The sequence below is a fragment of the Sturnus vulgaris genome, chromosome 35 (assembly GCF_052056855.1).
Source record: "Sturnus vulgaris isolate bStuVul1 chromosome 35, bStuVul1.hap1, whole genome shotgun sequence".
NCBI lineage: Eukaryota > Metazoa > Chordata > Aves > Passeriformes > Sturnidae > Sturnus > Sturnus vulgaris.
Genome location: NC_142277.1, coordinates 60,135 through 71,083, shown reverse-complemented (window position 1 = coordinate 71,083; position 10,949 = coordinate 60,135). Strand labels below are relative to the sequence as shown.

Sequence of the window (10,949 nt, the reverse complement as noted above, 5' to 3'; positions counted from 1 at the left end):
TGGAAATTTGGGGGGTTAAAAGGGGATTTTGGGGGGATTTGGGGGGGGTAAAAAGGGGATTTGGGGGGGTTGGGGGGTTTAAAAGGGGATTTGGGGGGGTTAAAAGGGGATTTTGGGGGGATTTGGGGGGTTAAAAGGGGATTGAGGGGGATTTGGGGGGGTTAAAAAGGGGATTTTGGGCTCTCGGGGGGGTAAAAAGGGGATTTGGGAGGAGTTTGGGGGTTTTGAGGGGGGTGAAAAGGGGATTTTGGGGAGGGGTCCGCTATGTGACATCCCCCCCTCCCCTCCCCAATTTGAGGGGTCCCATGGGATTTCTTTCCTTCCCCACTCAATTTGGGGAAGGGTCCCTGTACCTTCTCCCGCCCCCCTCCCCAATTATTCCGGGGGTCTCCTCCAGTTATTCCGGGGGTCTCCCCCAATTATTCCCCCAATTCCAGGGGTCTCCCCCAATTATTCCAGGGGTGTCTCCCAATTATTCCCCCCATTATTCTGGGGGTATCTCCCAATTATTCCCTCAATTCCAGGGGTCTCTCCCAATTTTTCCCCCAATTATTCCAGGGGTCTCTCCCGATTATTCCTGGGGTCTCCCTCAGTTATTCCGGGGGGTCTCCCCCAATTTTTCCCCCAATTATTCCGAGGGTATCTCTTGATTATTCCGGGGGTCTCTCCCAATTATTCCCCCAATTCCGGGGGGTCTCCCCCAATTACTCCACTGCTCTCCTCACTCCCCTTTATCCCCCTCCCCATTTCCAGGCCGCCCCTCACCCCCGGACCCTCCCGGAGCGGCTCCTCCCGAAACCGAAGCGGAGCTGGAGCGGCTCCTGCGGGGCTCGGACCCGGAGGGAGCCCCGGAGGGACCCCCGGAGGGGACCCCCGGAGGGACCCCCCCGAGCTGAGCCCGGCTCGGCCGCTGAGCCCCACGCGGCTTCAGCCTCTGTTGCCCCCCGAGGCTCGCAGGGTGCCCGAGTTCCAGGAGGTCGCCCGCGTTCTGGCGGAGATGCCGCGGGCCGCTGAAGCGGCGCGGTTCGATGGAGCAGAGCCCCGGGCCCGCCGCGGTGCCCACCCGGTGCCGCCAGTACCGGCAGCTCATCACCCGCCTGCTGCACCGCCCGGGGACGGCGGGGGACAGCGCCGTGGAGGTGGCATTGTCGCTGTCACCTCCTCCTCCTCCTCCTCCTCCTCCTTCCGTGGAGAGCTCGCCCGCGGTGGCGCCCGTGGTGGCACCCGGTGGTGGCTTCGGTTGGGGGCGGGGCAGGTGCCGGTGAGTGGGGGGGGGGAAAAAAGGGGGGTGGGGGGGACATTCAGGGTGTGGCGTTGTCCCCCTGAGACCCCCCCGAGGTGTCCCTGTCCCGTGAGACCCCCCCCGAGGTGTCCCTGTCCCCCTGAGACCCCCCCCCCGAGGTGTCCCTGTCCCCCTGAGACCCCCCCGCGAGGTGTCACTGTCCCCCTGGAGTGCCCTGGCGGTGTCCTCTGTGTCCCCAAGCTCCCCGGGGTTGATGTCCCCAAGGTCCACGGGGTGTCCCAGTGATGTCCCCAAGGGTGTCCCCAACATCCGGTGATGTCCCCAATGTCCGGGGATGTCCCCAATGTCCCCTGCGGTGTCCCGGGATGATGTCCCCAATATCCGGGGGGTGTCCCCGGGGGTGTCGCCGGTGATGTCCCCAATGTCCCCATGTCGCAGGAGCTGCGCTCGGCCCTGCGCGACCCCTCCTCCCCCCGGCGCCGCCCCGGGGCCCGGGTCCGCCTGAACCCCCTGGTGCTGCTGCTGGACGCCGCCCTGACCGGGGGAGCTCGACGTGGTGCAGCAGGCGGTGGCAGAGGTGACAATGGGGACACTGGGGACAGCGGGGACACTGGGGACAGCGGGGACAGTGGGGACAGCGGGGACAGCGGGGACAATGGGGGAGGAGAGTGGAGATGGATGGGAGACACTGGGGACAAAGTGGGGGACACGGAGAAGGGATGGGGACAGTGGGGACAGGTGGCGGCAGGGTTTGGGGACAGGGGGTTGGGGACATTGGGGACAGGTGGGGACACTGGGGACAAGATTGCAGACAGTGGGGACAGGGGGTTGGGGACAGTGGGGACAGAGGGTGGGGATAGTGGGGACACAGAGAAGGGGGTAGGGGAGGGTGGGGACAGGGACAGAGGGTGGGGGATGGCGTGGGGACAGGTGGAGGCAGTGGGTTGGGGACAGTGGGGACGTTTTAGGGACAGTGGGGACAGGGGGGTTGGGGACAGTGGGGATGGGGTGGGGGACACTGGACAGGTGGGGGACAGTGGTGACAGGGGTGCAGACTGGGGACAGGAGCTTGGGGACAGTGAGGACAGCGGGGTGGGGACCCTGGGGGTGGTTGGGGACAGTGGGGATGGCAGAGAGAGTGGGGACAGGGGTGGGGGACAGCGAGAACAGGGGACAGGGGTGGGGTGACAGTGAGGACAGCGGGGCTGGGGGACATCGGGGGTGTCCCCGGGGTGGCAGTGAGGTGACAACCCGCTGTCCCCAGCTGAACGACCCGAGCCAGCCCAACGACGAGGGCATCACGGCGCTGCACAACGCGATCTGCGGCGCCAACTACGCCATCGTGGATTTCCTGATCGCCAGCGGCGCCAACGTCAACTCCCCCGACAGCCACGGCTGGTGCGACAGCGACACGGGGGGGCATTGGGGACACGGGGGGACATTGGGGACACGGAGGGGGACCATTGGGGACATGGGGGACACGGGGGGACATTGGGGACATTGGGGACACGGGGGGGACACGGGGGGACATTGGGGACAGGGGGGGGACATTGGGGACACGGGGACACAGGGGGGACATGGGGACACGGGGGGGGGGACATTGGGGACAGATGGCGGACATTTGGGACACAGGGACGTTGGGGACACGGGAGGACAGGACCCCAACCCTTCATTCCCCACCACCAGACCCCAGTGACACCCCTGGGCTGGTCCCTGACTTTGGGAGGTCCCGGTCTCTGCTTTTGGGGGGGGTCCCTGACTTTGGGGGGTCAATCCCTGATTTTGGGGTGCAGTCTCTGATTTTTGGGGTCCCCCCCTGTCGCCAGGACCCCCCTGCACTGCGCAGCCTCCTGCAATGACACCGCCGTGTGCGTGGCCCTGGTCCGTCACGGCGCCGCCATCTTCGCCACCACCGGCAGCGACGGCAGCCTGGCCGTGGAGAAATGTGACCCGTACCGGGAGGGCTACGCCGACTGCTCCAGTTACCTCACTGGTACGGACTGGGAGGGACTGGGAGCACTGGGAGGGGCTGGGAGTGATGGGAGGGGCTGGGGATATGGAGAAATGGGGATACTGGGATGGAGAACTGGGGATACTGGGGGTTAATGGTGTGACCCGTTACCGGGAGGGCTACGCCGACTGCTCCAGTTACCTCACTGGTACGCACTGGGAGGGACTGGGAGGGGCTGGGGGGGACTGAGAGTCATGAGAGGGGCTGGGGGGTATGGAGAAATGGGGATACTGGGATTGGGAACTGGGCATACTGGGAGTTAATGGTGTGATCTGACTGCTCCAGTTACCTCACTGGTACGGACTGGGAGGGACTGGGGAGTGATGGGAGGGGCTGGGGATATGGGGGGATTTCGGGAACTGGGGATACTGGGATAAGGAACTGGGCATACTGGGGGTTAATGGTGTGACCCGTACCGGGAGGGCTACGCCGACTGCTCCAGTTACCTCACTGGTATGGACTGGGATGGACTGGGAGGGGCTGGGGGGGGACTGGGAGTGATGGGAGGGGCTGGGGGTATGGAGAAATGGGGATACTGGGATTGGGAACTGGGCATACTGGGAGTTAATGGTGTGATCTGACTGCTCCAGTTACCTCACTGGTACGGACTGGGATGGACTGGGAGTGATGGGAGAGGGGCTGGGAGTGATGGGAGGGGCTGGGGATATGGAGAAATGGGGATACTGGGGGTTAATGGTGTGATCTGACTGCTCCAGTTACCTCACTGGTCTGGACTGGGAGCACTGGGAGAGGGGCTGGGAGGAGCTGGGGACATTGGGGACATTTGGGGTCACTGTGGTGATACCGGGTGGGTTTTGGGGGTCTCGGGGCGGTTTTGGGGTAACAATTCGGATTTTTGGGGTAACAATTCGGATTTTTTGGGGTCCCCCGCAGAGGTGGAGCAGGGCATGGGGGTGCTGAACAGGGGGGACGTGTCAGGATTTGGGGATTTGGGAACATTTGGGGATATTTTGGGATATTTTGGGTTTCTATCACTGTGGTGATACCGGGTGGGTTTGGGGGGTCTCGGGGCGGTTTTGGGGTAACAATTTTGATTTTTGGGGTCCCCGCAGAGGTGGAGCAGGGCATGGGGGTGCTGAACAGCGGCGTCGTGTACGCGCTCTGGGATTACAGCGCCGAGTTCGGGGACGAGCTCTCGTTCCGGGAGGGGGGAACCGGTGACGGTTCTGCGCCGGGAGCCCCCCGAGGAGCTGGACTGGTGGTGGGGGGTCCCTCTACGGCCACGAGGGATACGTGCCCCCGCAACTATTTTGGGGGTGAGGAGGGGTCTCAGGGGTCGGGGAGGGGGGTCCCAGAGGTCTCCTATGGGGGCTGGAGGATTTGGGGGAGGGGGTCTTAGAGGGGATGAATCCATAGGGGAGGGGTCTTAGAGGGGTTAAATCCATAGGGGAGGGGTCCTATAGGGTTATTTGGGGAGGGGTCCCACAGCCTCAGGGGGTCTCAGGGGTCAGGGGGTGTCCCAGGGGTCTCCTGTGGGGGCTGGAGGATTTGGGGAGGGGTCTTAGAGGGGTTAAATCCATAGGGGGAGGGGTCCTGTAGGATTATTTGGGCTCTTGGTGCTTTTTGGGGTGGGGGTCCCACAGCCCCCACATCCTTTTGGGGGGGTCCCAGGGGTCTCCTGTAGGGGCTGAAGGATTTGGGAGGGGGTCCTATAGGGCACAGAGAATTTGGGGGGGGGGGGGGGTCCCACAACTTCCACATCCCCTCCACGACCTTGGGAGGGTTTTGGGATTTTTTTTGGGGAGGGGTCTCACATCCCCTCCATGACCTTGGGGGGGTTTTTTGGGACTGGGATTTTTTTTTGGGGGGTGGTCCCAAAGCCCCTCCATGACCTTGGGATGTTTTTTGGGATTGGGATTTTTTTTTTTTTGGGGGGGGGTCTCACCTCCCTTTTTCTCCCCCCAGCTCTTCCCGAGGGTGCGGCCACAGAGGAAGAAAATCTGAGGGGGGGGTCCTGGGACCCCTCCCCTCCCTCCCTCCCCCTCCCCCAAAATTCAGGCACAGCTCCTCTGTTCTCCCCTCCCCCCTCCCGTGGTGTCCTGTCCCTGTCCTTTATTTCTTTATTTTTGGGATTTTTTTTGGGAATAATAAAAAAAAACACCTTTGGATGCTTTGGGGAGGGGTCTCTGTCGGTTTGTTTTTTTTTTTGGGGGTGGGGGGTGACAAATTTGGGGACACACACGGAGGTGACACCGGGACCAAACCAGGTTTTATTTTTATTTTTATTTTTATTTTTTTTTTTTTTTGTCGCAGGGACGTTCCCAAAAATCCTTCCCTGTCCCCAAAATCCTGCTGGGAATGAGGGGGGTGGGGAGGGTCCTGAAGAGTCAGAGGGGTCCTGGAAGGTCCTGGGGGGATCCAAAAGGGTCCTGGAAGGTCCTGGGGGAATTCAGGGGGGTCCTGGAAGGTCCTGGGGGGATCCAGAAGGGTCCTGGAAGGTCCTGGGGAATTTGGGAGGGTCCAGGAGGGTCCTGGAAGGTCCTGAGGGAATTCAGGGGGGTCCTGGAGGGATCCAGGAGGGTCCTGGAAGGTCTTGGACAGATCCAGAAGCTTCCAGAAGGATCCAGGGATGATTCCCAGGGAGAATTCCCGACTTCCCAGCGACGATGGAGCCACTCTGGGATGACCCAGAAGGTTCTGGAAAGGTCCTGGAAGGCTCTAGAAGGTCCTGGAAGGTTCTGGAAGGTCCTGCCCAACTTCCCAGTGATCAGGGGGTTGTGTAGGACCACGATGACCGAGCCTGGGGGGGATTTTGGGATGGCCCTGGGATGGCTCTGGGGGGGTTCTGGGATGATCCAGGAGGTCCTGGAAGGCTCTGGAAGGTTCTAGAAGGTTCTCCCCTATTTCCCAGCGATGAGGGGGTTGCGCAGGACCACGATGACCGAGTTTGGGGGGGATTTTGGGATGGCTCTGGGGGGGTTCTGGGATGATCCAGGAGGTTCTAGAAGGTTCTGGAAGGTCCTGGAAGGTTCTGGAAGGCTCTGCCCTATTTCCCAGTGATGAAGGGGCTGCACAGGACCACGATGACCGAGCCTGGGGGGATTTTTGGGATGTTCCTGTGATGGCTCTGGGGGGGTTCTGGGATGATCCAGGAGGTTCTAGAAGGCTCTGGAAGGTTCTGGAAGGCTCTCCCCTATTTCCCAGCGATGAGGGGGTTGCGCAGGACCACGATGACCGAGTTTGGGGGGGGGATTTTGGGATGGCTCTGGGATGGCTCTGGGGGGGTTCTGGGATGATCCAGGAGGTTCTAGAAGGTTCTAGAAGGTTCTCCCCTATTTCCCAGCGATGAGGGGGTTGCACAGGACCACGATGACCGAGCCTGGGGGGATTCTGGGATGGCCCTGGGATGGCTCTGGGAGGGGTTCTGGGATGATCCAGGAGGTCCTGGAAGGCTCTGGAAGGTCCTGGAAGGTTCTGGAAGGTTCTCCCCTATTTCCCAGCGATGAGGGGGTTGCGCAGGACCACGATGACCGAGTTTGGGGGGGATTTTGGGGATGGCCCTGGGGGGGTTCTGGGATGATCCAGGAGGCTCTAGAAGGTCCTGGAAGGTTCTAGAAGGTTCTCCCCTATTTCCCAGCGATGAGGGGGTTGCGCAGGGACCACGATGACCGAGTCCCCCCGCAGGAACATCTTGGAGATGTAGCGATCCTTGTTGACAGGCTTGGATTTCTTCTTGCCTTTGCCACTCTTGGGCACCTCGGTCCACATCTCCTTGACGTTCTCCAGCACCATGTTACAGTGCCTGGGGGGGAAAAAATGGGATTTTGGGGGGGAAAATGGGAAATTTGGGGGGGGAAAAAATGGGAAATTTGGGGGGAAAAATGGAGATTTTTGAGGGGAAAAAATGGGATTTTTTGAGGGGAAAAATGGGAAATTTGGAGGAAAAATGGGGATTTTGGGAGGGGAAAATGGGATTTGCGGGGGAAAAAAATGGGATTTGAGGGGAGAAGAGGGAGAGAGAGAACTGAGGACACCATGGGGACACTGCAGGGACTTTTGGGGACACCTTGGGGACATTGGGACAGACCAGTCCAAGGCCCAGGGGAGCCCTTGAGGACACTGAGCTGACCCTGGCGTCACCCTGGGGACACCTTGGGGACCTTGGTGACACCTTGGGGACGCTGGGGGACACCTTTGAGACCTTTGGGAACAACCTGGGGACATTCAGACAGACCAGTCCAAGGCCCAGGTGAGCTCTTGAGGCCACTGAGCAGACCCTGGGGTCACCTTTGTGACATTGAGGACACCCTGGGGACACCTTGGGGACTTTGGGGACATTGGGACAGACCAGTCCAAGGCCCAGGTGAGTCCTTCAAGCCACTGAGCCGACCCTGGGGTCACCCCAGGGACACCTTGGGGACACTGATCTGACCCTGGGGACACCTTGGGGACACCTTTGGGACCCTGGGGACACCTTGGGGACACCTTTGGGACCCTGGGGACATCTTGGTGACCCTAGAGGACATTGAGACAGACCAGTCCAAGGCCCAGGTGAGTCCTTCAAGCCACTGAGCAGACCCTGGGGTCACCTTGGGGACACCTTTGTGACACTGAGAACACCGTGGGGATACAGAGGGCACCGTTGGGGACACCTTGGTGACACCTTGGGGACCCTGGGGACAGACCAGTCCAAGGCCCAGGGGAGCCCTTGAGGCCACTGAGCTGACCCTGGGGGAACTGTGGGGACCCTGGGGACACCTTGGGGACCCTGGGGACACCTTTGTGACACTGAGGACACCTTGGGGACACCTTTGGGACCCTGGGGGACACCTTGGTGACCCTGAGGACACCTTGGTGACCCTGAGGACATTGAGACAGACCAGTCCAAGGCCCAGGTGAGTCCTTCAAGCCCACTGAGCAGACCCTGGGGACACCTTGGGGACCCTGGTGACACCTTTGGGACCCTGGGGACAGACCAGTCCAAGGCCCAGGTGAGTCTTTCAAGCTACTGAGCTGACCCTGGGGACACCTTTATGACACTGAGGACACCCTGGGGACACCTTGGGGACCCTGGGGACACCTTGGGGACCCTGGGGACACCTTGGGGACCTTGGTGACACCTTGGGGACACTGGGGACAGACCAGTCCAAGGCCCAGGGGGAGCCCTTGAGGACACTGAGCTGACCCTGGGGACACCCTGGGGACACCTTGGGGACACTGAGGACACCTTGGGGACACCTTTGGGACCCTGGGGACACCTTGGGGACACTGGGGACAGACCAGTCCAAGGCCCAGGTGACACCTTGGGGGACACCTTTATGACACTGAGGACACCCTGGGGACACCTTTGGGACCTTGGGGACACCTTGGGGACAGACCAGTCCAAGGCCCAGGTGAGTCCTTCAAGCTACTGAGCCGACCCTGGGGTCACCTTTGTGACACTGAGGACACCCTGGGGACACCTTGGGGACCCTGGGGACACCTTGGGGACACCTTTGTGACACTGAGGACACCGTGGGGACACCTTTGGGACCCTGGGGACACCTTTGGGACCCTGGGGACACCTTGGGGACCCTGGGGACACCTTGGGGACCCTGGGGACACCTTGGGGACACTGGGGACAGACCAGTCCAAGGCCCAAGTGACACCTTGGGGACACCTTTATGACACTGAGGACACCCTGGGGACACCCTGGGGACCTTGGGGACACCTTGGGGACCCTGGGGCCAGGGAAGGCACACCTGTCGAAGGCCTTGACGCGGCCCAGCAGTTTCTTGTTGTTGCGGCAGTTGATGAGCACCTGGGTGTTGTTCTTGACGCTCTGCGTCAGCACCGACAGCGGGCCCGTGTTGAACTCCTCCTCCTCGCGCTTCTGCAGCTCCTCGGGCGTCATCTCGCTCTTGGGCTTGTTCAGCAGGCTCCTGGCGACACCGGGGGGGCGTTGGGGACACCGGGGGGGCGTTGGGGACATCGTGGGGACGCGACAAGGACACCGGGATAACACCGGGATAGAGGGACAGCAGGGGAATGTGGGGACACGGGGACAGGGAGATCGTTCTGTGGGGTCAGCTCGCTCTTGGGCTCGTTCAGCAGGGCCCTGGAGACACCAGGGGGGCGTTGGGGACACCAGGGGGACGTTGGGGACATCGTGGGGACACAACAGGGACACCAGGATACCATGGGGACAATGTGGGAACAGGGGAGTGTGGGGACACGGGGACAGGGAGATCGTTCTGTGGGGTCAGCTCGCTCTTGGGCTCGTTCAGCAGGGTCCTGGGGACATTGGGGACATCAGGGGGACGTTGGGGACACGACAGGGATGGGGACACCGGGACAGGTTTGGGGACACAGGACAAGGATGGGGACAGCTTTACGGACACCGGACAGGTTTGGGGCCACCAGAACAGGTTTGGAGACAGCGACAGGACCAGGACGGCGACAAAAACGAGCACAGGCCCAGGCCAGTCCCGTTCCGTTCCCCCCCCCATTCCCCCGTTCCGCCTCTCCCCGGTTCCCCCCGCTCGGCCCCTGCTCCCCTTTCCCTCCCGATTCTCCCGCTCCTCCCCATTCCTGTTTTTTTTCTCCCGTTTCCCCCTGGGTTTTCCCCGGTTTTTCCCCGTTTTTCCCGTTTTTTTCCCCGTTTTCCCCCCGCCGCTCTCACATGGCTGCCGCTCTCCCGCTCCCGCCGCTTCCGCCGCGCTTCCGGGTCACGGAGGGGGGGCCGAACCACTTCCGGGTCACCGCGGGGCCGACAGCCAATGGGATTGCGAGGTGGGCGTGGTTATGAGGAAGGGGCGTGGTCTTGGGAAGGGGCGGGGCCTCAAGGGAATTTGGGAGTCCCGGGGGAATTTTGGGGGTCCCAGAGGGGAATTTGGGGGAATCCGGGGGGGATTTTTGGGATCTCAGAGGGGGTTTGGGGTCTCCGAGAGGGGATTTTGGGGGTCTTAGAGGGAGTTTAGGGGGTGACAGAGGCGATTTTGGGGGGCTCCGAGGGAATTTGGGGTCTCCGGGGGGATAGGGAAGGGGTTTGAGGGGGTCCCCGGGGAAATTTGGGAGGTTCTGTGGGGGGAGTTGGGAGGATTTGGGGGGGGTCCCAGGGGAAACCTGGGGGGTCTCGGGGCAGATTTGGGGATACTCAGTGAGATTTTGGGGGTCCCAGGGGAATTTGAGGGGTCTCAGGATTTTGGCTCTCAGGGGAAATTTTGGGAGGGGCTCAAAGAGAATTTTGGGGGTCCCGGTGGGGGGGGCGTGCCCGGTGTTTTGTGGGCGTGAGTGACACGTGCCCAAAGGGGGCGTGGCCAAAGAATGAAGCGGGGATGTTTTATCATCGGGGTGGGCGTGGTCACTTTGGGTGGGGGCGTGGCTGCCCAGGTGAGGGCTGTGACCTGAATCAGACCACGCCCACAATGGGGTGTGACCACAGGGGGGCGTGGTGAGGAAGTGGGCGTGGTTTTCGGGGAAGGGTGTGGCGGGATGGGGGCGTATCCCGTGTGAGTATTTGGGGGCGTGGTCATAAAGGGGCGTGATGTGGGCGTGGCTTTACAGTGGGCGTGGCTCAGGGCGTGTGTGATAATCCATAAAGGGGCGTGTGCAAAAAAAGGGGGTGTGTCCCACGGGGGGTATTTTGGGGAGGGGGCGTGTCCCACAGAGGGGTGTGAGAGGGAGGGGCGTGGTCTGGGAGGGGCGTGGCCAGGGCGGAGGGGGCGTGTCCGAGGAGGGGGCTCGGCGCGGTGG

At 61.9% G+C, this 10,949-nt stretch overlaps 2 protein-coding genes across 2 annotated transcripts in view; one reads left to right on the top strand and one right to left on the bottom strand.

The window, feature by feature from the left end:
* LOC148220538 (relA-associated inhibitor-like) overlaps positions 1-4,535 on the top strand; it is an 8,812-nt gene extending 4,277 nt beyond the window's left edge. The window contains 9 exon segments of the mRNA XM_088155146.1: positions 754-1,006; positions 1,008-1,214; positions 1,682-1,783; positions 1,785-1,820; positions 2,508-2,641; positions 3,070-3,236; positions 4,328-4,422; positions 4,424-4,480; positions 4,482-4,535. Coding sequence (XP_088011272.1) covers positions 754-1,006; positions 1,008-1,214; positions 1,682-1,783; positions 1,785-1,820; positions 2,508-2,641; positions 3,070-3,236; positions 4,328-4,422; positions 4,424-4,480; positions 4,482-4,535 — 1,105 coding nt within the window.
* A 2,000-nt stretch (positions 4,536-6,535) lies between these two features.
* Positions 6,536-9,919, bottom strand: LOC148220537 (small nuclear ribonucleoprotein Sm D2-like). Its single transcript, XM_088155163.1, is given in 4 exon segments — positions 6,536-6,871; positions 6,873-7,017; positions 8,957-9,136; positions 9,877-9,919. Coding segments are annotated over 4 exon segments (357 nt in total). The 5' UTR covers positions 9,879-9,919; the 3' UTR covers positions 6,536-6,841.
* Positions 9,920-10,949: the final 1,030 nt, after the last annotated feature.